We start from the raw sequence: 27,968 nt of genomic DNA on the forward strand, positions 1-27,968 counted from the left end.
CACCCACCTGTGTCAGCGTTCTTTGGTAAAAAACAAAGAATTGTGAGTGAATGACAAAGATACGAGAACATAAAACGTGATAAAGAAATGCCATGGATGGCGGATTTGTTTTTTGTTGTTGTTGTTGTGTTTCTTTTCCTTTTGTTTTTGTTGCCATCGTCGTTTTGCTACTTTGTTATTTCGTTTACTGTTACTTTCCGTGTTGCAGCATGTGTCTCCTGTTCATAGCCCACACTTAAATGAATGTGGGATGCCAGCAGGAGATGTCTCCCCTCACCGGCCATGGCAAAAATCAATGGGGTTGCATGATTTTCAAACTGTGGGCGATAGTGTGGAAATATTTTACGAAATTATCTACAATATTTTTTGAAGTGTTGCAAGCAGGACTATGCCATGAATTAAAAAAAGTTGCTGGTAGAACTAGAACCGAACTTGGATTGTTCTATTGTTTTATTTGCATTTGAAATAAATGCTACTTTCCAAAGAACGATCCTTGTAAGCCATTACTCACACCAGCTGTCCCTGATAAGCCACTTAACCAACGACGAAACGCCTCGCATAGTGGTGAGTCTTTTATAGTGACTCTCGGGCCTTCCTTCACGATACAGGCCACAATATTTGACGTAAAGCTTCAAAATGTGGCACAGTAGCTTGTATTGTGTCTAGGATGGTTGGTATTCCCGATATTCGGTATTTTGATGATATTTGCAACATTTTCCCACGAATTCGTCGAAAAATTTGTATTTGTAGTTCATAATGGTTTCTAGCTCCGGTTGCAGAACATTGAATATTTAAATCCACGCTTTCGTTATAGGTTGAAGTAGTACCCATTACGAATATCAAATACGAAATTTGAAGAGATTCCGGTGAATAATATCTCTAAAATCATGAAAAATACCGAATATCTGGGGTACCGTTATATGGGTGCTATTTTAAAACATGGACCTATGTAGACAGTTCTCTTCCAAAGGGGTAAAGTACACAGAAGGAATTCCTTGACAATTCCATTGAAAATATGCCTAAAATCATCAAAAACCCAGTATTGGGATGTACCGTTATATGGGGACTATACGATATCGTGGAGCTGCATAGAAAATTCTCTTTCAGGGGCTAAAGTATTCAGAAGGAATTCTTTGTGCGGATTTTCAGACAATTTCATTGAACAATATGCCTAAAATCATCCAAATACCGAGTATCGGGTGGTACCGTTATATGGGGACCATACGATATCGTGGGCCAATTTCCTAAAATTTAAAAATTATTATCTCCATTTAATTTGTTCTTTGGTCTTTTCAATTTTCCATATAATAATATTGTTTTACACTTCAAATCAAAAATCTTCCACTGTGCCGCAGTGAAACAATTTCCAATTGGAAAGATCTACTTTTTGGGGTTATGGTCGGTCGGTAAAAGAAATTTTTTAAGGGTTGGAGGTTAGCAAATGAAAAATGTTACTTTTAAGGAAATTGGAAATATGAAGTGAAAAAAATGAACGTGTTCTGTTGTGTGCGTCAGTTCGAAACAATCCAACCAACCAAGCCAACCAGTCAGCCATCCATCCATCCCTCCCTCCCTTCATCTAGCCAGAATACAGCTACTTTGAAGTGAACAAAGGTCCATGAGAGAATGTGCTACCTCCCATTTCTGTTTTATTCTGTTTCCAACATCGATGCATGGTTGCATTGCTTTGCAGTTATTATCACCATTCAGAGTTCAGGTCGTCTTCTTTAAAAAACCGAGCAAAACGAAGAGCGGTGAAAAAGAAAATACTAACAACAAAAGAAAAAACACGTTTCATGACAAGGGATGTTTGACTTACCAACGACGTGTACATGATTTTTATTTTCATTTGGGAAAATACCCTACAAGTGTAGCTCACATTTTTCTAACGTCTTTCACGTTTTTGTTGTTATTGTAAGGCGTTACAAGTTAATGCCGCCTGCCAGCATTAGAAAAGCCCACACAAGCGGGGGGAACTGATGTTGCAAACTCTTTAATTGCACCCTACGGCACCATTAGATTGCATTGGGATTGGAAAACATGATTCCTGTTGTCAGAGATATGGGAAATGTTGGGATACATTCCTCCATACAGGATAAAAATGGGAAAGTAATGTTATTACAAATGGGCGAAATGAAATGAAAATATAATCAAATTGTGCAAACCAACACTTGTGGAAAAATGGTGTTATATTTGAAAAATTATTACAAAATAAAAAATTAGAGATTCTTCTGGTTTCAAAAAAAAAAAAATAAATAAATAAAATAAATAAATAAATAAATAAATAAATAAAATAAATAAATAAATAAATTTGTATAAACAATTTAAAAAGTATCAATAGGCTTTGTCGGCATAAGTATAGAGGGTATAGAGAAAGGGCCAATGTTGTCCCTCATGTGGATATGGACTATATCGATATTGATAGATATAAGTATACAAATTTGTGACCCTATACGAGGAAGGTACCAGAAAGCGTGGGTTGATATGTCCCATCTATACCATCTATACACCAGATACTGTGTTTATAAAATTATTGGGTTATGTGAAATGTAAAGATAATCAGATGCTTATTTCGCATTTTATGAGAATTATAAATATTCTAAATTTTTGACCACTTTGTGGAAGAGGTACCAGAAGAAGTGGATCAATATATGCCATCTTCACAACAGATCTTGTATTGATAGAAATAATAGAAAGCATGAAAGAAATCAGATACTCCCTTCGCGTTTTATGAGCTGCAGGGTTATTCAAAATGTTGACCCGTTTTGGGGGAGTGGGTCAATATAATTCAATTTCGCCACTGATCTAGCACCGATAAAAATAGTAGGATTTTCGAATTTTGCACAAAATTGGATGATCTTTTTTTGTTTTATAAGGAAAATAATTTTCTGTCGAAAATAATTTTCTGAAAATGTCGACCTTTTATGGGAGAGATTCCAAAATGACTGAGTCGACATTACTCATCTCCGAACTCAATCTAATTTTAATGAAAAATATTACGACGGTACCCTTTGAAAATGCGCAACAGCGAACCAAACGGAAGAACACCTCTAGAAGGAATCCAAATCCAAATGTCCTGAAACGTAACAGTTACAAATCAACCTACGAACACCTTATTTTTACAAAGGGATGCCATCCGAAGTCCACAATTTAGTTGAAAAAACATTTGCTTAATTTTTAGAATTAATATTTCATTTAACCACAATCCCCGAGTTTTCGACTTCAATGCCAATTGATTCGGATCCCCGTCTTAGCAATTCATCTGCTGCGTCATTACCTGGAAGCAAAGAAATGGCCTGGAACCCAACAGAGCTTGATTAGTCACCTAGATTTAATGGTAAATAAACTTAGGGCCTTCAGTGCCGCCTGACTATCGACATATATAGTTACCGGACCGTTAACCTCACTATTCCTATTTCTGCCTGAAATACGCTACAGTCGTTGCTAAATTGTAGGAATTGCTAATGTTAAGGCTATCGCAGAAGACCTGTTTCCCATTCCATCTTAGAATTGTCAATATAGACAGATATACCGTATAAAGACGGGTTGTTACGGGTCCAGACGTTCCTCTCAAGCTTGTGGGTGTCAACTGGTTCGAAGTTCAATAGTGGTGGTATATAGTCACTGGTTTTAACTTCGCTCTCCTATGCATTCCACACGACTCTGAGTCGCAGGGATCACCTGATTGCCTGTGCTTCTATGTAGAGACATAATGGATTTAAGCGAAGTAAGGTATATAGTGCGGCCTGAGGTGTGCTCCTAAATGCACTTGTAATCGAAAGTCATGTGGCTCTTTGAAATTTCTCAATGCCTCGCTTATAGGATCACTTACTTAAAGAGTGCCACCAAACTACAGTTCCATAGAAATGTATCAGACGAACAATCGACTCATATATCCACTTGATTATATGTGGTTTAAAACTCCAAATCTTTTCTACATAGTCCTTACAAGAGTAGAGTGCGATTAAGCCAATCTTGAAGCGCTCCTTAGTACTCCTCTCCCAGTTAAAATGGTAGCTGAGAACAGTACCGAGATATCATTGGTTGTAAAAATTCAGGACACTTACGTTTCCTCGTGAAGAGGATGAACTCTATTTTTGATAGGTTCACGCCTAAACAATTGCTGCGTGCTCACCCTGATAATTTAACGAAAGAATTTTGCTAGATCAGGAAACTTACCTGCAATAAACAAAATCACGTCTTCGACATAAGCAACGACATTTGTTCGAGTTTGTTCCAGATCTTTGAGTATATTATTAATAACTATCAACCATAATGGTGGTGATAGAACGCCGCCCTACGCTATACCCCTGGAGCTCTCCAATGTGCGAATTAATGATTCTGCTGCTGAGCATAGCATCAATTCATTCTATGAAGAGCTGAGAGACACAAAATTTTGAGAGAGAGAGAGAGAGTTATGAATGGATTCGAGTTTGAATCCATCGAGACTTCCTCGTTATCGGGAAAAACTGTCAAGGTCAATAGAGACACAATATAGTTTTGCTCGATGTGACCCAAGACATCATGCTGCGCCATCTCAAAGATTTGGCCTTTCATATGTGGTAGTGCTGATAACAGTCGAAGGTTATAAAACTCTGACTTTAATATCTAACCTTTCTAGGAGTTTAAATAGAAAGGAGAAGAGACTGATAGGTCTGTAGTCCTTTGGAAGTGAATGACATGGTTTTCAGCTTTGGGAATGTAAGTGATATACGCAGACAAACCTTAAAAATCTTTTTCAGAATCTGAGCTATTGCATTCGATGTATGTTGTAGCATGTGGGGATTAAAATCATCTGGTCCAGGTGATTTGAAGGTGTATATAACCGATTTGATTTTGGAAATGCCTACAATTCTCTCAATCAAATTCATGGCCCATCTGTGCAATGGCGATCGCTTCGATCAAGTGAGTCCTGACTAACACATTAAGAGTCTCTACGTGCCCCGTTCCCGCTTTATACCTCCTATGAATTTTGGATCCTTAGAAAGACTTTACGGAATCAGCTGGCGTCTTTGACACTCTCTATCGAATTAGTGAATCGGACTCAGGACTTACGCCTGAACTTCTTGATCCCACTGTTGTACTCGTTAGAGGCTGCCTTATAGGCTTCCCAGTCCGTAAGTTGTTTGGTCTAGTTGGCTCTATTATACAATCATCTGTTCTCCATCCTTAAACTGGCAAAATGTTTGGAGTGTCATACTGGTTGACAATTCTTGCCTGAGTGGGTAAGCGGACAGAATTTCTCATAGCACTCAAGCATGAAACTGACTGTACAGAATTATTTATATCTAAGGCTGAAGTTTAGGGCATATAACCCATAAGGTGTATTCTTGATTTAGTCGAATCGGCAAATTTTTCCCAATGCGCCTTCATTGAGTGCCTATGAGGTTTTTAATGAATGCCATCTACGGAGATCTTGAAAACTCTTGATACCTTCCAATCTATTATAAGTTATTCACCCTTGTTAGTAAGGGCGAGATCAATGACCTTCTCCCTGATCCTATTTTGAAGTGTTGTCCTGTAACATATTTTGAGTTTTTTTTTACAATTTTCAAGGAAAATAATTTCACTAGAAACATTTTTATTTTGGTTTTGTTAAAAATAGTTACATTTTCCTCAGAAAAATTGGCTTTTTCTAGGTGGCTTGAGTCACCTTCCTTATACTACACATAGATATTCCATCACTTCTTCCTTCAAAATCTCTATCTATGCAGATGAGTTTGTTCTATAGCCCTCCATCCTTTGGACTTTGCAGCAAGTTAATCCATATTTAAACACTACCCTCCTTTACTCTTTGTCCTTGGCTCCTTAACACGTTTACAATATGTCACTTGCTATCGTTTCTTGACATGTTTCCATTTAGCTGTTGCTACTTTTAACTCTGTTTCGTTTCGCATATCACCGCAGTCTCCCCCACATCACCCACTCAGTCCTTCATCGGTTGATTTAAATTTACTTCACATCCTTGGCGTCTTTGTGCCTATTGTTGTTGCTGTTGTTGTTATTGTGGCATTAATCTCATTTTCATCCTTTCTTTTTTCATTGTTACTCCCCGGTTGACAGTGTTGTTACTATTGTTGTTGTTGTTCTTGTCTGGGTGGGTGGTCTACATCATGTTTGTCATTATCCTGATTGCATGACTTTGTGTCCTAACCATGAAGGTGTTTACTTACTTTGTTCTTGTCCTTTGTAACGATGTGCATGTGTGTGATTTTGTCCTTTGGAGCATGACAAGAAACTGTGGGCAGCTGATAATAAAAACACAGGAAAATGGAAATTTAAATTTAGAAGAAGAAGACGAAATTGGTTAAGGTGTTGGCAATCACTTTAGTGTAAATTAAGGCAATAAGGTGTAGGAAACACCTCCTAAGGAAACCATGCTTTGAAAGGGGTCTTGTTTTGTGTGAAATTTTTAAAGAAAGTGCTTAATATATTTTGAGACAATTATGGAATTGGCCTTTTATAAGAGAACGTAGAATTCATTATAGTTTCTACGTTCTCCCATATGAGGCGAAAGGACTGATAGAGTTGATCCAAACTTAGGTCATGGTTAAAATTCTTGGATTACTCTGAAGGACTTTCTAGCTTAGAATTGTTCACCAAAAATCATGGAGTTTTTTAAAGGACTTCCTTGCCAAGAAATCTTGAATTTTTCTGAAGGGCTTACTGTCCATAAGTCATAGATTTTTCTTAAGTACTTTTTATTCAAAAATCATGGATTATTTTGGAGATTTTTTTGGCTCTATGTAGATTAGTTCTTTAAAGGACTCCCTGTCGGAGAATTGTGGATTTTTATAAAAATATTTTTAAGGATGTTTTCACAAGGATGTGATTTTTAAAAAAAGCAAGGTTTTTCCAGGAGATTTTAAGAACTAAAATTAAAGTTTTCTGGCTCAAAAGTCTACGATTGATACAATTTTTTTTTAAAACTTGATTCTTCTAGGATTTCCTATCCAAATCCAAAAATCCTGTCTTCCTACAAAAAATTGTCGATTTTATGTTTCAAGGACCTTACGACAAAAAAAAAAAAAGTTTCCAAGTGTTTCTTTAAGGACTTCCCTGTAAAACATATGGATTTTACCAAAAAAAATTAATGGGACTGGCCGTAAATCGGAGATTTTTAGAAAAAAAAATTGCAAGGACCTAAACAAAATTCGTTTCTTTTTCTCGGAAGGAATCTTATCTTCTCGGAATCATGGCAATAAATCATAGATTTTTCTAAAGTATTTTTTTTTTTTGTCAGAAATCATGGATTATTCTGGAGGACTTTGCGGCTTAAAATTGATAACTTTTTTAAAGGACTCCTTGTCCAAGAATTACGGATTTTTATAAAAATATTTTTTTGTGAGGTCTTTCTGGCCAAAAACCTGGAATCTTTTAAGAATATTTTCACAAAGGTCTTCTCGATCGAAATTCGTTAATTTTTAAGAAAATTGTATTCTTTTTTCATGTGGATTTTAAGTAGAAGAATCGACAATTATTTACTGGAAGGCGGAAATCCTAGAAGAATCAGGGATTTTTGTTCGAGAAGTTCTTTCAAAAAATTTACTAAAAATCGACGAATTGTAAGCAAGGACAATTCGTCGATTTTTAGCAAATTTTTTGAAAGAACTCCTCGAACAAAAATCCTTGATTCTTCTAGGATTTCCGTCTTCCTGTAAACAATTGTCGATTTTATGTTTCAAGGGCTTTACGACCAAAAACTAAAGTTTCCATGTTAGTCTTCAAGGACCTCCCGGAATGCAAGAGCCTGAACGAAGTTCCTTTATTCTTCCAGGATTTCCTAGCCAAATATCTTAAATTTTTAATAAATCCTTTGTTAAAATTTAGATTTGTTAAAAATATTTTTTAAGGACATAACCAAAAACAAAAAAAGTCATAGAATGTTTTAGAATTCGAATCTCTAAAGAATATTTTTACAAAGTCTTTTCACTCAAGGTCGTCTTTGTTAAAAATTACGGATTAAAAAAAAAACAATGGAAGGCCATCTTGTACCTCACAGCAAATTGTACAGTTTTTAAGTTTTGTTTTCAAGAACTTCATGTCCTATAATCATAGATTTTCGAGAAATATTTTCAAAGTCCTTTAAACCAAAAACCATAAAGTCTTTTCCAGGTCTTCTTGACTTCATATCTAAAAGTCATGGATTTTACAAGGAATTCTTTCTAAATATTCATGGTATTTAATTTTTTTTTTATATTCTTGGGGCTAATTGGCTTCAAAATCGAGTACTTTTTGTAATATTTGTTCTCATATAAATGTTCACAGGCTAAGGTTGTACATGTCTTGACAAACCGACTACTATTTTTCAGCTTGATCTCTACAATATCACATAACTTGATTTGGTAGTTTTCTTACAAACTATCGAAGTTTTAAAATATTCTAAATATGGTAGAGGTTAAAGGACGTAATGCAAATTTATACCGCAAACGTATTTCCAACAAAAATTGGAACCCTTTTCACTATCAATTTTGAAATAACTTAACCTTCAATTTTAGGTATCTGCAATGTTTGACTTCCTTAAGGTTAATAAGATATATATTTCATCAAGTATAATATTTCGTTACTGTTCAAAATTTGTTGGGGGAGCCTAAAAGTATGCTACACAATTTTTAATTATAAAATGTGAAAAAAGAACACTGTACATATGACCCTAACACGATGCGGTAACTAGCCTCTACAATTTTTTTAAACGGCCTTACCGGTTATTATGATTTCTAAATTCTTTTATATAATGTCATTCGTTTCCATTCATTCAATCCCCTCCAGAAAAAAAAGAATGAAATGATCTAGGCAATTAAAGTCATACCAACTAAATTTTCATTCATGGAAATCCATTTTCGTATGCCTATCTGTGCCTCACGTGTCTCGTCGCTCTCTGCATTCCTCGTCCGTCTACCCGTTTACCTTTCATCCGCACACTGTCGCGCAGCAGTACTTTCATTGTGTACACAAATTGGTTTGCAAAACAAACTAATTTAAAATTTATGTTACATTTACGACTGTGTGTCAAATTGTCAACCATGTCAAAATGTCAGTTCAGCAGGTATACTGCTGCTGCCTAAAATGGCAAAGAGTAGAAAAAAGCAAAAGAAAAACTTGACTGCAGCCAAAATAGAAGGAAAAAACAAATTCAAAGACAGGAGCAACATCCACATCCACTGTTGGCATTTTTCCCATCAAAATATTTCCTCTTCCTTTGGCTTTGCTTTACTTTGGAGTCCCGGCAAATGGACGGATTCAAGTTTCATTGAGTTGGCAACACAATGGAATAATGGTGGGTCAACAGCATCTAAATGGTAAAACTGGGTTGATTGTAATCTATGACGGGCCAAATGGCTAGTCAGCCAAACGGCCAGTCAACCAGCCATACAGCCAAGTGGTTGTTGTTACAATTTGGCAACGGTTCCCAACAAACACAAACGGTAATCAAAGTTGGCAAAAAAGGCAAAACTGGCCCGACATGGAATAATAATAGCAATGATGGCAATGAATTTCCAAATAACCCCTGTAATAAAACCCACACAGAGTTCAGATATCATTTGGCGCACTTACGCAAGCAATACCGGCAGCTGCAGCTGATTCTATATTCGACCTCCAATAAAAATAACCAAAACACCTACACATACACAAGATTACTCTCTTCATGGCATTTGGATGAGTTCCTTTTTCTGTGGATTCCTTGGCTGGCTGCTGGATGATGTTGTTGGTGTTATACACCTACGTTAATAATTTGAGGGTTTTCTGCTGCCTCTTCTCTCAGTTATTTGGCAGGATGTTGGTGTGTGCTGGCAATTTCTATAAATCTTGATTATCCTTTTTATTTTTGCTTGTATATATTTTTTTAAGCATATAATCTAATTTATGCTGTTTATATAAAGGGTACATTCAACTTGCTTTTGCCACGTTATTTAGTTAAATCCCCTCCCCCGAATATTTCCTCATCGCTTGTGGTTTTGCTTTCTAACGTCACTTAATAAATTATTCATACATATATTTTGTTTACATTTACATCCTTTAAGCTTTGTCATGGATTGGTTAAACAATTTAACAGAAAGCTTTTTAAGCTTAATGGACACCAAAAGCCGTTCGAGTTGCCAATTGAAAGTACTAACTGGTATCGGTTTGTGTATTTGGTATTTAAATAAAGTCAATGGTGAGCCATCTAGCGGTTGCCGTGGCAACAATGGCTCATCAAGAAAAAATATATAGCCAATGTTTTTAGCTTTTGTGTTGAAGGTGATAAAAACGGTACTATTTGGAGGCTAGAAAAGCGACGTTTTCTCTTTTGTCTTTATCAGTTTTATAGCGTATCTTTAGGCGCTACTAGTTTTTATATATTGTATAAGTATATAATATTTTTTATTTAGTATATAGTTTATATGGTATATGGTTTCTCCTGAGTTCAAAAAAAAATTGTTGTAAGCGCTTAAAAGTATGCTATAAAAATATTGAATATAAAATACTAAAATGTTACTAACATATGACTCTAAAACGATTTGTAAACTGTCCTTTACTTTAATATGCAACGATCGAAGAATCACTAAAGGCGTGTTTTGAAAATTAAAATGTATACACTTGAACAATTTTCAAGATTAAAAAAACACAGTTTTCTGAATTTTCATTGAAAATTTAAAAAATGGCCCAATCTGTAATTGATACTAAATCCATACTTACACCAAAAATCGGCAAACAGTGCGAAAATCCAGTATATTATAAAAGTAGAGCTTAAAACAGAAGGTACATGTATCGGGGTTTTAAAGTTTAAATCGCGCTGATTGGTTGTTTTAAGGATGCGCAGCTACACGCGTTTGGCAAATGTTTCACTCGCAGACTTTTGGAGCATTGTGCTCATCCTAAGAATAAAATTGTTGGTGATGGGAGAGATAAAGAAAGAGAAGAAAAGGTTTTTACAGAGAAGTGTAGTTAGCAAGGTGGTCAACCCGGCCAGGGAATGCCTTTGGCAAGCTTGTAAATGATTATGATTTTTCTCTGAGAAGAAAGTTAGATTTTCTATCCCCCATCTACCAAATAGCCGAGTTCACTTGTTGGATAACATGGGGCATCTGCAAAGTATATGTTCAATCCTCACAACATTTTCTTCATCTTCACATAGTCTACAATAGTCAGGAACACTGGAGTCCTATCTTGAGATCAGATATCCGATACTGCACGACTCTTAGAACAGACCTACTAAGTGATATAAGGAATCCTGCTTGCTTTTCTTCGAGGTAGGTTACCGGCCAGATGGCTATAGATACGCTGGAACTAGTTACCAAGTGTCAACTTCTTCCAGCTTCTTCGATGAGAGATTTTTTAAAGCAGCTGACATAAAACCACGAATAAGGTTTTAAACGGTGGATCAATCGACTGGGATCCGCCTCAATCTAATTTATCAGTCATTTCATTCCCCACTATATTGCCATGTCCTGGAATGCAATAAAACCTAATGAGTCCACATTTTCCAAGTATGGTTTTCTTGCTGTCAAGAGTGTCTCTCGATTTAATGGCATTTCACTTGCAAGCATTGAGGGTCGCTTAACTATCGACACATAAACTCACTGGTTCTGTCAGGCTTTTGCATAGTTATCTTAACATTTCGGCTGGCTTCTTAATGGCAAGAATCTCCGCCTGAAAAACGCTACGATTTTCATGAAGCTTATATGGGTGTTTAATCATTCGATTAGGGCAGATTACGCAAGCATCGGTGTCTTCAAAAATCTTGGAGCTGTCTGTTAAAATGGCCTCGATTGCCTCCTGCCTGGAGAGTGAGAGCTTGTCAGTATATACCAGCGAATTGGTATTGGAGCCGTTAGGACTATTCTGGTCGATTTTCGTGGCTAGAGGTTGAGGTCTGGACTACCTGGCTAGAGGTTGAGGCCTGGACTACCGTGGCATGCTTGTCGGTAGGGGGCTTCCTCAGAAGTCTACAGGCAGTATCCCTGTAGACTTCTGAGGAAGCGCAGCAGTCAAATCATTGTCTCCTCTCAAGCTTCCCCTCCGCTTCGTCCTCCTAGCGGTAGCAGACGATTGTGAATCGCTGTCCAAGTCCAATCTTAAGGTCACTTTTGTTAGGGTGGAGGTAAACTTCGAACAGGTAGCTTTGTTGATTGAGTGTATCAAGTCGGCCTCACCTTTATTAACGGATAGAACGTTCATCCTATTTTCCAACGGAATATACAGTAATTTAGTATTTCGAGAATTTGTATTTGATAACGTTTCTAAAAATCATGCCTTACAAATCTACTTTCTGATATAGCTCCCATATAATAGTATTCATGTTCAAGTTTTGGTATAGCCCCTATATTAGCTTATAGGTATTTTTGATCTCAAAATAGGTATGACAACTCCCCGGTTCAACTTATTCTAAAGCTCCCATATGATGGTACCGCCCGATTTTAGGTGTATTGGTGTGATCTGCCACGCGTTTTAACGGAAATTTCTAAAGTTTCGTATTCATATTCGTAATGAAACCTACCTCTTGAAATAAAGGTTCTGTAATAGTTCCAAAATCGCTCAATTTCAGTAGTTCAGTCGTCACCTATTTTTTTCCTATGGACCCCAGGACACCCAGATTTTTTAGCAACTGTTTTTCTACGACTTTCTTTAGAAAACGTCAAATGCGATCACAATTCTCATGAATTACGTTATTACGAACAAATTATCAAAGGAATGGAATTTTGATTTGGTAAAAGCACGTACGATTTTTTAACTATAAACATTTTTTTCCATAATAGTGAGTTCGAATATCTTCCTGTCTCTCCATGGGTTAAGCTTTTTCTGACATTTCATAGCTTACATCATTTGGTTACACATTTCTACATTAATGTTAAAAGAACATTTCTGTTAAAACAAACCCTGGACAGTTTTCGAATTTTCATTTGATATCTTTTTTCGGTGGTAAGTTTGTTTTGCTATGATTCGTAAATGTGTCTATGAGGAAATTTGTGTTCTATGCCTTTTCCTAAATATTGACAGCTACACAAAGTGACAGCACCAAAAAAAAAAAAAAGAAACGAAGAACGCATGACACACAAAAAAGTAAACGAAATAGGCAAAGAGAAAATAAACAATAAATATTATAATGCGTAATATTAATTGTTTACTATGATTCATGTATTACATTTTGTTAAAGCAAATTTGAGAAAATTAGGCAATAAATATTGTTTTCCATGTAGCCTAAAAGTATGCTTTAATTTGCTTTTTGCTATGCATTTTCTTCATGTTTTTTTTTCAAAAATGTTTTGTCTTTGAAAGGTTTGACAGTTGCTCTTCTCTTTACGTACGTCTCTCTCTCGTCGTTCTCTTTTCGTCTGTTGTCAACAAAACTATAGACTTAACAAACGAGCCCCCAAAACCACCCTCTATTTTCCCGCCATACCACCCCGTTTTATTGTTTTGTTGTTGCTACTTCTTCTTCTCCTTCATCCTAAGCGCCACCAATATCTTGCCATCTGTGTTTTGATACACTATTGTTGTTGCTGCTACTGCTGCTGCTGTCAAGAGAGTTCTTGTTGTCATCGTTTTCTACTTCATCGCAATGTTTTTACAAATTGTTGCTGTTGTTGTCGCTGTTGCTGCAGATTGTACTACATCACTTATTTTCATGTTATGCTTTGTTGTTGTTATTTGTTGGGCTCCCCTTTTTGGCTCGAACTTCCAACTCTATGCACATATACATATGTATCCACTTTGGGTGCGTGTGTGCGGACTCTGGCAGCGATTATGGCAAATGTCAAAGAATAAGAACCAGCCAACCAACCGAATAGCCTCTGTTCTCGTCAACAGAGTTTTCTATGGAATTTCGGTTAATCAAGTTGTTAGTGTGGTGTTGTTGAAACTTGAGTTTTTTTCCTGCTCGACTTTTCCTCTCCTCTGGTTCGTGAAATAGGTTTTTGCGGAAAATCGCCAAAAATAAATCTAAAAACAACGAAAAATAATTACAAACATCAATTTATGAATTTTAACAATTTTGTGGAAAAACTCTAAGCACTTCTCCCCAATCTAATGGATTTGTATCCTGTGTCGAAAACAATTTCCGCTTTTCATGAATTTTCAGCAAGAAAATTCTTTTCAGCATACAGAGAAAAGCCATAAAATGTTGTTGTCTGTGGCCGTGGTCCTCCTCGTCGTCGTCGTCGGGGTGGTGTGTGTTTTGTAATAACGGAGTGAAAAGTGAAAGTTGTGACGCATTTATGAAAAGTGAAAATATCTGCCAAAATTTTTATGAAAATTCCAATGGGAAATAATTGGAATTTAAAACAACAATGAGACCAATCTGAGAAACAAACAATTGGACAATTACTCCATCCAAAACGTAAATTTTAGATTATTTTTTTTTCGATAAAATAACAAAGAACTGACTGAGAAAAGACACAAAAAAAGTTCCTTATGTCACATTAGAGTTACATACATACGTGTGTTGTATATGGGACAATTATATATTAAAGTGTAGATATATGCCCATATAAAGACATAACAGAAAATCAGGAGTTTTTCTTAAAGTCTAGTTGACAAAAAGTTGTGTTTAAAGACCCCCTCACCAAAACCTTGTTGATGATATTATATCCTGCATTATCGAATATGTATATCGTACTTCGTCTGATCGGTAAGTGATTATGGCACAGAAAGTAGATAAAGGCATTTTGAGTAGTTTTTGAAATAATCAGGGTTTATTCAATATTTGCCTAAAAGTATGTTTTATTTTTTAAATATTTTTTTTTTTTTTCAGACACATTTGGATAACGTTATTATTTTGTTCATTAAAAATAGTCAGACTTCATCCCATTTTGGTTGTTGTTGACAATGTTTACCATGGTTTCCTAACCAAATCTCATAGTTGCTTGGTTTTTGCCTGGCGATAGATCCCAATGAGGTATTTGAAAACAATTCCTATGACAAATGATGTTTTATACCCAAATTCAATAGAAGAGGAACCAAGATTTCTTTGTCATTATTCACTGATCGGTAAACTTTTTTTTTCTAAATGGCATAAAACCAGATTGTTTCTTAATATATTTACTTAACTTTCTGTTAGCAACATATATATTGGGAATATATATACCAGTAAATTCCATATTCACATCAGATTTCTAATTAAGAGAAATATTTAGAAATAACAAGTTAAGAAAGAATCGCTGACTTGTTTCGCAAGGTATGACAGATTGATTATGAGAGTATTAAAAATTGTGGCTCTTTGTGGGTGAAGTATCCGAAGAGGTGGGCCGGTATCCTATCATCTTCACACAAGATCTTATGATATCAGAAATATGAAATAAAATCTGATCTGACCCATTGTGGGGGTTGTACCAAAACGAGTGGTCCGACATATTCCATCGGATGCTCATTTCGCGTTTTTTGAGCTTCATGGTTATTAAAAATTGTTGACCCATTGTGTGGGAGGTACCAGAAGGAGTGGATCGATGTCTATCAATTTCACACCAGATCTTTTGTTAGTCGAAGTATGGATAGTTGTGAAAATTGAAGAGAATCAGATGCTTATTTTGTCTTATGAGAGTTATAATTATTCAAAATGTTGACCCTTTTTAGAAGAGGTACATTATGGAGTGGGCCGATATTGTTCATTTTCGCTTCTGGCATAGCACTGATACAAATATTGGGATTTGCAAAGTTTGCATAAAATTGGGTGATCCTTTCTTGTTTTATACGGTAAATTATTTTCATTGAAAATGTTGACCTTCTGTGGGGGAGGTACCAGAAGACGTGGACTGATATCTCCGAACTTGATCTATATTGAACAATAATATTATTATGAACCAAGTTTGGATCAAATGTGATACTCCCTTTCCAGACAGACAGACGGACGGACGGACACCCCAGACCGACTCCAAATGTCCTGAAAGGTATTTAGTCCAAAGAGATCTAGGGTCTTAACCCGTTATTTCGATGAGGCACGTTTTGCCCGTATCAAATGATATATACCCTCGGCATCCATATGACTGGGGGTATAATTAAAACTGTAAATTGGAGGAGGGGTATAAAAATTTGTCATTCCGTTAGTAAGGATTTGAAATATTTTTTGGATACCTCGTTAACTACGAATATTTTCGGTCAAAGCAAGATTCGTCGTCGATTTAGATATTTTGGTAGAGCGTCCAAATTTTCCCTGATATTAATTTTAACTCTTGGATGTTTGGAATTAAAAAAAAAATTATGTCGTTCTTCATTAACGTGTAGCTCTCATATAACGGCAGCATAAAATGTTCAATTTTGACTCTAATTCGTATGGGAGCTATCGTAAAGTGGTAATTTGAAGGAAAAATAATTCTGTAAGGTTGTGACTTCGTAAATTTTGGAAGCTATCTTACAACTACAGGTTTTGACATATCTCCCATGCAACGGTGGCCACCAAACGTTTTACCAGTTTCGAGCGAACCCTGGTCTCAAGATTAGGGTATGAAAATATCGGTCAAACTGAAGGCTGTTTCTAATCCTTACAATCTATGTCACCATACTTTCTTCGATATTTTAGAAGTGTCGATCAGTTTTAAAACGCCTAAAAGCAGATACAACAATGCTTATTAATTTCAATATTATCAGTTTATGGCCCAATCTTTCTCGTCTATGGCAAAAAAGATGTAACTTTCGATTACTATTTTTAAAATTTTCTAAGTAAACTAGTTACTTTTCTGATATCGTTTGCAAATGCATAGGCAAAGTGTTTTACTCTTACAACCAACATTTTCGGCATAATTTTAGGCGCTAGATACAATTTTTCAACGAAAAAGGGAACGTTTTGGGTAATAGTGCAAATTATTATATTTGTAGTATATGTACAACTAAGAATATTATTAGTACTTATATAAGACCGTATAGTTAATATATGGTAGTATAGATTTTCCTTTTTGTTTAAAAATTGTTGGGAGCGCTAAAAAGTATGCTTCAAAAATGCTTATTATGCATGTGAAAAAGACACCTGGCATATGACTCTAACATAATGTGTAAACTACACTCCATTATGTTTTGATAGGTAAATATAAAAAACTACTACTAGATATATACACTTTTACAGATGTAATTCGAAACATTTTAATTGTTATTCGTAACAATTCATTTGTAATTCGTAAAATTTCAATTGAAATTCGATAACTCCATTCGTAAATCGAACAATTCAATTATAGTTTGAGAACTTCATTTGTAACTCCTAAAATTTCATATGAAATATTTCATTTGTAATTCATTTGTAATAGCCGAATTATTCTATTTGAAATTCGAGTTGTTTCACTTGTAACTTGAAAAAGAAAATTTGAGGCCAATGCAACAAATAGATTTCTCGAATTACGATTAAACCGTTACGAATAACAGACGGAAGTCTTGAATTACAATTAAAACATTATAAATTACAAAATAAATTCTCAAGTTTCAAATAAAATGTTTCAAATTGCATCTGAAAAAGGTAACGTGTCTAATATGATTTGTTTAAATTGTTTATATTCATTTTCTTCTACGAAGCTGATGGAATATTTACTATCTGCCATCAATAAATAATAATAAAACAAATCACATTCAATCATACAAAGACTATAATACATACATACAAGTAATAAATTTGTATACATACAACATATCATAAACTTTAAACTATCGAGGAGTACAATAATAACAACAAAAACTAATAAAACTACAAATTGACATAAACATGTCGGCACTGTGACGCGCCAAATTAATAACTAACTGAAAAAATGGGGGGAAGAGAGAAACTTAGTTGGCAGAGAGAGAGATGGGACAATATTAAAACAATTGTTGGTCAGAGTTGTTTGTAAATATCCTTTGTGTATACATTACAAATAGAGAAAAACAGTACGTAGGATAAAAAAAGTAAAACGCAAAATATAAGACCGAATATGGAGAGGGGGAATTCATATAGAATTTAGAATAATACTCACCGATTTGACTTGTTATATAAGGTCCCAAAATTGTTCTGAAGCAAGGGGTATCAACATTTACAAACTTGAAACTAGTTAAAAATCTGAAATTTTAAATTAAATCAAAAATGCTCTTGGGTGATCCACGCAATATATTAACTAAAAGGAAACATTTTATAATATAGTCAAAATTAAAGTATATTTTTTATATAAACATAATAAGGGAATTAATAATGGTGCTTTTAAGTATAGTGTGTTCAGGGTAAGACGAAAAAACTGCAACCAACTTCAGACTGCTGTCATTTTTTGTTTTCATTCAATAAAATTAAAAAAAAAAATGTTTGAAAATGGGTTCGACCTTGAATCGAAGTTCAATATGAATATCCAATCGTGATAATTTTTCTAAATGAGGTTTTTGAAATTTTTCTGAACTCACAACTATTTTTATTCCTCCGTTTACCGGAGTCCAGTCACTGTATATACACTATATATGATGTCAGTATATATATTACGAAGAAAAAATGAGTTAGGGGTGATGCATAAGTATTATGATGTCCGAAGTTCAGACTCTATCGGATATGCAAATGTTTCCCAAGGTATATGCTTTTTTGAAAGTTATATACCTTAATGGGAGAACTACCAGAGGAACTGGGACCGAAATATGACGACTTCTCACTAAACATTATATTGAGAGCAAAAATGAGAAAAAATTTACATTTTTTTCAACATTTTGATGTTCTGTGGGATTGGATTTGAAGGTGTGACCCGATGTCTCCGATTTTTATTCTTAGTGTTGGCAAAAAATAAAGGGTGATTTTTTAGCCGTAATCTTTTTTGCAACACTGCTTCAACCCGCTCACGCACGTTTCATATTTCGTTTCACTGTCAAACATCTTCAGTAGTTTGATTTATAATGCAAATAATTGAATTTTATTCTAAAACATCGTGCTCTGTTAAAAAAATTAAAAAAACGAAAAATGGTGTTCAGCGACGATTGGGGGTTGAAGATCAGCAGCATTTCAAGAGCTACCAATACATATAGAAAATAAATAAAAAATAAAGCTTTAGGGTTAATACCCCCCGACATTGGGAGGAAATTGAAAAATTTCAAAAAAAAAAAAAAATTGTCGAAAAATGCCGCTTAAATGAAAATCGCTATATGGGGGCTACTCGAAGACGTGGACCTGCATAAGTAAATTTTTGTCATGGGCTGTAGTACCGATTTGGAACTTCGATAATAATCATAAAAATACCGAATATTTGGATGTACCGTTATATGGGGGCTATACGAAAACGAAGGCCGACGTGGTCCATTTGCGAACTTATCTGCCTACTGGCAAAATACACATATATGCAAAATTTTAGGCTTCTGTCTCATTTCGCTCGAAAGATTGATTACAACAGACAGACATAGGATCCTCCATAAAATGGTGGAGGATACAAAGTTTGCTGCGGTTTATAGAAGTTTGCTGCTGTTTATATTCTGGTGGTATCATTGAACCGTACATCTTCAAAGATGCTGTGAGTCGTAACGTAATTTTGAATGGTGAGCGCCTTCCTGAGATGATATCCAACTTTTTTCCCAAAATACACGAGATTGACTTGCATGATATGTGGTTTCCATAAGATAGTTCGACAAACCTTACATCACATCACAGCGTATCAATGAACTTATGGAGAGCCGAGTTCGGTGACATTTTTTTTAAGTTTTGGGACCGGTTCATTGGCCATTTAGATTGTACGATTTAACGCCTTTAAACTTTTATTTTCGGGACTTCAATTGACGCATTGGGAAACAAGAAAACAAGCATTTATTCTTAAGATACCGGCCGAAATGTTGAGAGGAGTATGTCAAAATTGCACTAACCATTTGAAGCCCAGTCGCGGTTATCATTTTCATGACATAATTTCAAACATTAAATTATATGGACAATAGAGATTTCATGTCGATTTTTGTACTCAATCTATGTTTGATAAAAATATTTAAATGTGCTGTTAGGGCCGAATGGGTTACTGTGCTAAAGTGGCAAACAGTGCCAAAGCGGCAAACAGGCGAACTATTAACCTACCTCGTCTTTAAGATACCTAAAATAGATCTTGTCCAACGAGACTTGATATCTTAAATGGTACACGTTCTGGTCGTATCAAATGAAACTATGAACTAGTAAAAAGCATCATATTGGTCTTTCTTTTTTTCAAAATTTCAATAAGTCAATGGTTGTGACTACATAAGTTTTGATATTTACATACCTGATTCCAAATCAACTCCCCACACTGATTCCTAATAAAGTTCCAGTTAACACAACTTTCGTTTCCTTTTTATACACAAGCACTGCAAGTGACATCGTTTCCAAAAATATTTCATTTCATTAACAAAGATCATTGTTTTTATACCCCCCCAAAAAAAAAAAAAGATTGAACTTTTCCAGCACTCTCATAGACAATTTGGCAATGACGTACAAGTGCATGTGTGTCTGTCTGTGTTTGTGTGTGAACATGTGAAAATGTCAGTTTATTAATATGGCCAAAACTGTGAAACAATCTGAATTGCACCAAAGGTCAACTTCCAAACGCATTCACATTCTAGAGAATCTATTGAAGTGAGTAGTGGTACACCAGCATCACTGAACGACCGAACGACCGCTCGACCACACATATGCAACCATGACCACAGTATTTTCAATTACTACAAATGAATGTGAATGTAAATATTTGCGTCAAATCCACTGAACGAAATGCAAGGGAAATGAAATTGGGTAGCTGGTAGAGGTGCTCAAACATAAAGGATAGTCAAGTCCAGGGGTTCAATGTACCCGAAATCTGCGGTTATAGTTTTACAAGATGATTTTGCACTCAATTTGATTCAGAAAAGTTACCAATATCCAAATAGGCCTATTTGTAAGTGTGGTAGGGTCCACATGTACAACCTCCATCTCAAAGCGAGGGTTTGAATGTCATTCACTAGAAAACATGTCTAAAACACTCTTCCCCCTAATAAGCGAGTGATTTTTTTCAATGTATGTTTAAGACTTTTTTACGGCAGTGCTCTTTTTTCTTTACCAAAAAAAGAAAAACGTTTAGCCTTTTAAAACCTTTAACATTATCATCTCCAGATTATGCCGATGCATTCGTTTAAACACACACTCACACTGGTTTCCTAGAACAAACTATGTCACAAGGTATCTCTTGCAGTCAAACTTTTGTTAAGGATGTAACCTTTGCTCATTATCCTGTTTCGTTCGAATAAAAAATTTGATCGGTATTGTTTGGTTTCTTTTTATTTTTAGGCCGATGCCAGTTTGGGTATGCATGAACGTGAATATGTCCAGGAATCACTAAGCTATGTTCTGCGCATACAAGAAGTTCAGGAACGTATCAAATTTGAATTTGTCGAAATTCTGTTGGCCTTCATTTCCAGTTGGTTAGTCTTCTATCATACGGCACATGAGTCGGCGGAAGATAACAAAGATTATTTGCAGGATCTAAGGCACAAAGTGCAGAAGGTAAGTTTGTTAATAAATGTGAGGTTATAATTATTTGTTAACAACTATTCTTTTTCTTCCAGACTCGCGAAAATTTCGAAGGAACGCGGGAAAAAGTTACTGAACTTAAATTGAAATACATGGAGAAGAGAACCGTAAGTGATGAAAAGAATTGGCCTTGATTGGAAATTTCACAGACATTGTATAAGAAGGCCATTGTGATAAATATTAAAGCAGTTAACACAAAGGGGAAAACACAAAATAGAATAAATTGTCAGTTTCAGCACCACAAAGCTCCGCATAAATCCCGCAAAAAAAAAAAAATCCGTTGAAAATTAATGCCGAAATCATAAAAATACAGAATATAGGGAGTTACCGTTATATTAGGACCTATACATAGACCTGGACCGGTATATGCAATGTTTACGATGCAATTACGATATTCAAATACGAAAGTTGAAACAATTCCGGTGAATAATGTCGCTAAATATAGGGGGCTACCATTATATGGGGGCTATGCGGAGACTTGAACATGTATATGCAATTTTCTATTATAAGCTTTAGTACCCACTAGGAACTTCAAACAGGAAAATTGAAAAAAAAATTATAAAAAAAAGAATAAAAGTATGTACCGTTATGTGGGCTCTATACGAAGACAAGAATCTCAAAGGCAATCTGCGGCCGCAAACGGTGGCATACATTTAGAACTTACAATACTTACAAAACAATTCCGTATGATAATGTCTCTAAAATGATCAAAATGCCGAATATGGGAAGGTAAGGTTATATGAGAGCTTTAAGAAAATCTGGACCTGTATAGGCAGTTTTCTTACATAGAATATAGTACCAAATGCGATCTCCAAATACCAAACAATTTCGATGAAAAGTGTGACACAAATCATCAAAATATCGAATATCTGGAGGTACAGTTATATGGAGTCCATACTAAAACTTGAACCTATATGGTAGATGTACCAAAACGTCGGCCTATATAGCCCTTTTTCAATACCAAAAATCCTGCAGATCTAACACATATCGAGGTAAACCTTTAAACCTACATCATTTCGTTCGGAAGCTAGAGTGATTCCAATAGGCGGACAGACAGATGGTCGAACATCGGTTAGGAAAACCTCAAATTCGGTGTTCGAGCATGGTATGTGATTTAGAACTCAAATTTCGGTATATATATCGGTCCATTTTTGGTAGGAATAACACCGAATTAACAAATCGCAGACAATTCTGTTGATAAATCTTCCCAAAACGTTGTGATCCATTCCAGTATTCCTGGTACCAAACAAAAGCATGATAACTATAAAAATACAGAATACTTAGATTATATCGGAAGATTAGGTATCATTTGAAGTAGGAAGTCTTGGAAAAATTCATTTAAAATGTAGCAATATGTAGAGGTACCATTATGGGGAGGTACCGATGTATCTCACAAGTCTAGGTTAAATGCCACATTTCAGCCAATTCCATTGAAAATGTGAGAACCCTTTTTGGGAGCTTTATAAAAACATGGATCTGTAATGACAGTTTTCTTTCTGATAAAACGTATCCATTACTAACTCCAAACAAAATACAATTCCGTACAAATGTCGAAAGTTCATTGAGGCCTACTATTAGGGCCATACCAAAACTTGGAATTATAGTCACAATTTTCTTATAGAGAGATAGGCACCAACTACTAAATTCAAATAAATGATTTTTAGCAATTGCTTAATAATTTGGCTAGGTCGTCAGAATACAGAATATCGGAAAGTGACGCTCCATTGGGGCTCTGTTGGTATATTTTTCTATAAACTCAAAATTAAAGAATCCCTTATTAAAAATATTATTGCAGTAAAATTTTTAGAAGTATCAAAGGTTTATTTTTGCGGGAAGAATGACTAGGAACTTTTAGAGAGCTAACACTTTTTAATATATGACTACTAAAGAAGCATCAAAATATTTTATTGGCTAATTTTAAACTGAATTCAACAGTCCCTGTTAACGAATTTGTCAACCAACCTCAATTGTCTATATTTTGTCTGTGGAATTCCTTTTATCCATTCAAAATTACAACTTTTATTAACAAAAAACTACTCTTCTTTACAGAAACCAGAGGAAAAGTTTACAAAACGCGGCTATCTTTTTTTGATGGAAAAAAGTAAGTTCTTACAAGCAACATTTGCCGACCGATGTAATGTATATAAAGCACGTGCATACATATTTTCATTTCAAAAATCTAACTGTGCATAATATTTATGTATCGCTCGTAAATTTCATGAATTAAATATAACAATGTCATAGTGACACAGTGGGAATAACTACATTTTTCTAATTTTGGTAATGGTATTCTCATATTTAATTCAATGACAAAATTCGTCTGTGCCCTACATACATTACAGCAACACACATACACAGAGAGTTCTTTACAATTTGTAAATAACTTCTTTTTTAATTTTTCATCTAAATGTACTCACACGACATTAATACCGTAATTTAGGTTCCCTATTGAAAATCTCTCTTTTAGAACCCTTCAAGGCAACATGGACAAAGTACTATTGCACCTACAAGAAGCAGAAGAAGGAGTTTACTATGCTGCAATTCAATCAAATGAATCACAGCTTTGCTAGACCCGAACAAAGAGAAGAGGAGCGGCTAACACTAGTTTCGTGCCAAAGAAGAGCATCCGAGTTTGAGAAAAGATTTTGTTTCGATTTGACATTCAAAGAGAAACCAGGTACCGTCTATACATTCCAAGCCTTGAGTGAAGAGGATCGCAGAGCGTGGATAAACGCCATGGATGGAACAGAGCCGGTAAGTTGATAACAGGAATTAGCTAAAGACAGGTTAAATGAATAATATGTATCCCCTTCTCCCTTAACAGACCTATTTAGCTCCTGGCAAAATAAAAGCCGGCGAAGAATATCAATTGGATGAAGTGGGTTTTGCATTTGTACGCAAATGCATTGAAGTCCTAGAAAATAGAGGTCTAGAAGATGAAGGCATTTATCGCAAGAGCGGTGTGGGTACCAAAATTTCAAAACTTTTAGCTTTGGGCATGGACCGCAAAAAAGCTGAGTCAGTTTTTACCGATGAACAATACCGTGATCTCATGGAAAGTAATACAATAGCCAGTGCACTTAAGACGTATCTGCGCAATCTAAATGAACCCTTAATGACGTATCGTTATCACAGTGGTTTCATTGAAGCAGCCAGTAAGTTTCTATCGTTAAATGATGAAATATGCATTGAATTTAATTGTTACTTTTTTTGTCCATTTCTTATTTTAGAACAAGAAAGTCTTAATCAACGTGTTCACGAAGTCCATAAGCTGGTGTACAAGTTGCCCCAAGCTAATTTTGAAATGCTTGACATGGTCATCAGACATTTGACCGAGTAAGTACCTAAGAAGCAATTTTACTACTAATATTTAATATATTTTCATGGGAGACGCGTGCGAAAATATATAAAAATTAATATATTTTTAGAGTTTTTGTATACCCTTTCACCATTTTTTGAGTAGTCATGTATAGGAGTTCTTGGAACCATCAATCAATTGTTAATTTTATTCATTTTTTGTTAATTTGTTTTAGTGTTTAATTTTAAGTAATTCTTTTAGGATTAAGGATATTATAATAATTTTAGAGTAGTCATGTATAGAAGTTTTTTGAACCGTCCATGGCCCTGTTGGCTAGGTTTCTGTACTAATTGAAAATAAATAAATAAATAAAAAAAATAAATAAATTCTATGGATGGTATATTAACTTTGTCATTCTGTTTGTAACTCCTCGAAATACTTATGTCAGACCCAACAAAGTATATATATTTTAGATCAGCGTAAAATTCTAAGTCGATGTCCGTATGTCTGTCTGTTGTAATCGAAGGTTAAAATTTTGCACACATGTGTATTTTGCCAGTAGGTAGGTTAATTACATAAATGAACGATGTTGGCGCACGTTTTCCTATAGCCCCTATATAAAGGTACCTCCCAATATTCGATATTTCATGATTTAGGTGATATTTTTTACCCATAATTTCGTATTTGTAGTTCGTAATTTGTAGTCAGAATATGCCTAAAAATTTCTTATGCAGGTCCACGTTTTCGTATAGTCCCCGTATAACGGTACCTCCCAATATTCCGTATTTTAATGATTTTGCCAACATCATTCACTCGAATTGTTTCAAATTTGACGTTTGTAATGGGTAGTAAAGTCTATGGAAAAAATCGTATGCAGTTCCACGTCTTCGTATAGCCCCCATATAACGGTATCTCCCTCTATTCGAGTTTTTGATGATTTTAGCGACATTTTTCGCCGGAATTTCGACTAATTTCGTATTTGAAGATCTTAATGGGTACTACAGCCTATGACAAAAATTACTTATGCAGGTCCCCGTCTTCGTATAGCCACCATATAAAGGTCGCCATTGACACGGTATTTTTCGTAAATCTTGAAAAATGTTCATGTTCCTTCCAAAAGGCGGGGGTATTAAAAGTTCAGCCCGGCCGAAACATGATTGCGGTACAAACAGATAAATATTTAGAGAACAGAAAGGTTAGGTGTGGAATAAAAATTAATCAACATTCATAAAAACTATTAACTTTTTCTTCAGACAAGTTAGAAAGTATCAGTCGGTTCAACGACATATATTTCTTCGTAGTATATGGCGTTGGTAGAAATATTGCAATATTTCATCGGAAAATATTTTCGAATTTTATGAGAGATTGTTTAAAATTTCAGCCTATGTGGAATAGGTACCAGAGGCCGAGATTGCTTATATTCCTACCTAATTTAATCTGGTACAAACATTTTATCATACATAGTATTAATCAACTCGAGTAGGGCTGACCGTTATTTCCCATTTCGGCAACTAATTTAAGTCTGGTACGTAGTTTCAATCTATGAAACAATGGTGTACTGTTTTAATATTAGTGGTGTATTTTAAGGGGAAACCTACTGTCCATTTTTGCTGTTAAGCCAACTCTGATATAAATATTACTATATGCCTAGTTTGAACTATATCCGGTACCTTTTTGGAGGAAAAATTGCAGCGAAATTGCCCATCTCTAAGCTCTATCAAAATTTGTTTGGCTCAAAGAGTATACCCTCTTCAGATTTTTAAAAATGAATGACTACTACAACATGTCGAACCTTATTATTTAGTAAACTATTGAAATGCGTATTAAGGTTTTGAATCTATATTCTTCTGTAATTTTTTGGAGTTTGAAATGAAAAATATTTATAGTTTGTTATATGTCTTCTTTATCACTCTCCCTTTTTAATGTATGCATCCTAAACCAAAAATCTCCATTTCCTTTCCCCTACAGAGTCTCTCGTAAATTTGAGAAAAATAAAATGTCTGTCTTCAATTTGGGCGTTGTATTTGGTCCAACATTACTACGACCCCAAGAGGAAACCGTGGCTGCCATATTGGATATAAAATTCAACAACATTGTCATCAATATTCTGATTGATAACTATGAACGTATTTTCAAAAATGATCCCAGTACAGTGAGTACACATCTGCAGAATAATTCCAGTAGTCCTCCGGTGAGGGTACCCCGTTCCAATCAATCGAAACAGGCAATTCTGGCCGGAGGTGGTGGTGGTTCGGTTGGACGTAATTCCATGTACTCACCCCAACCACAAGTCTACCGAGTCGTGGCCAAATCAAATTTTACCGATTCCCCAATGTCTTCGAGTCTTCAGAACATTCCAAATGGCATGATTTATGGTACTAGCGGTGGCGGTAGTGGTGGTGGCAGCACTAATGTCATAACCTCGAATGGCACCAATGGCGGCCATATGTCAACCCATACTTCAAACGGTGGCAGTAGCAGTGGTCCCAAGAGTTTGGGCATGTCCGTCAACATGGGTAGCGTTAAAAATTTACATTCAATGTCGCAGAGCGATATTAGTATGCGTCGTAACAACGCCAATGATCCAGTCTATGGCATTTTATCGTCCAACACAAATGGCGGGCTAACCGCCCATCATGCCACACCGGCCAATGCCACAAATCTGCGGCCTGACTATTTAATGGCCACAGCAACACCAGCCTCCACATCAATATACGGTACGAGTACCACGGGAACGCGTGTAAGTTTAAGTAATGTCTCACCGCCGACCCTGGCCATGCGCAAGGAGGCATTATATGGTGGCAGCTCCGGTGGAATTGGCTCTACCGGTAATGGACCACAACAGCATCCGCCCGTACAGCTGCAGCGCAGCAATCATCTGCCATATGCCCAAAATAAACACTATTCTTCAGCCGCCGCTGCCTCCACATCGAGTTCCAACGAAAGTGTATGTGATTCTCTGTCATCAACGAATGGCGGTAGTGGAGGTGGTGGTGGTGGGGGTGGAGGAACAGGTTCCAGCCGTTACTTATCCGCCCGCGGTTCCATAGATTATGTGCCACATTCCTCACAAGCCACATCACTGTCTACACTGCTGGGATCCCAGGTTGATGATGTGGTAACGGCCACAGCTGCCCCTTCTATGATAGTGGGCAGTACGGGTAGTTCACCAAATGAATATACGCCACAGAAGATTCACCGCAACAAAGATGTCAATCAAATCAAAAGAGATTTGGAAGCGGGTACAGCGTAAGT

General features: G+C 35.7%; 1 protein-coding gene across 5 annotated transcripts in view; it reads left to right on the forward strand.

Annotated features, from left to right (window-relative positions):
* LOC101892505 (rho GTPase-activating protein Graf) overlaps positions 1 to 27,968 on the forward strand; it is a 214,584-nt gene that overhangs the window by 180,833 nt on the left and 5,783 nt on the right. For 4 of the 5 annotated variants that reach the window (XR_009342306.1, XM_011294963.3, XM_011294962.3 and 1 more), the window contains exons 5-11: positions 21,173 to 21,388; positions 21,451 to 21,522; positions 23,465 to 23,516; positions 23,856 to 24,169; positions 24,240 to 24,570; positions 24,646 to 24,751; positions 26,682 to 27,962. Coding sequence is in view for 4 of the 5 variants with exons in the window: in XM_011294963.3 (XP_011293265.2) it covers positions 21,173 to 21,388; positions 21,451 to 21,522; positions 23,465 to 23,516; positions 23,856 to 24,169; positions 24,240 to 24,570; positions 24,646 to 24,751; positions 26,682 to 27,962 (2,372 nt within the window). In the remaining variant the exon portion in view is untranslated. The remainder of the gene's footprint in view (positions 1 to 21,172; positions 21,389 to 21,450; positions 21,523 to 23,464; positions 23,517 to 23,855; positions 24,170 to 24,239; positions 24,571 to 24,645; positions 24,752 to 26,681; positions 27,963 to 27,968) is intronic. The other variant, XM_005185254.4, reaches the window with a different exon arrangement.

This window comes from Musca domestica, unplaced genomic scaffold (genome assembly GCF_030504385.1).
Source record: "Musca domestica strain aabys unplaced genomic scaffold, Musca_domestica.polishedcontigs.V.1.1 22, whole genome shotgun sequence".
NCBI classification, from domain to species: Eukaryota; Metazoa; Arthropoda; class Insecta; order Diptera; family Muscidae; genus Musca; species Musca domestica.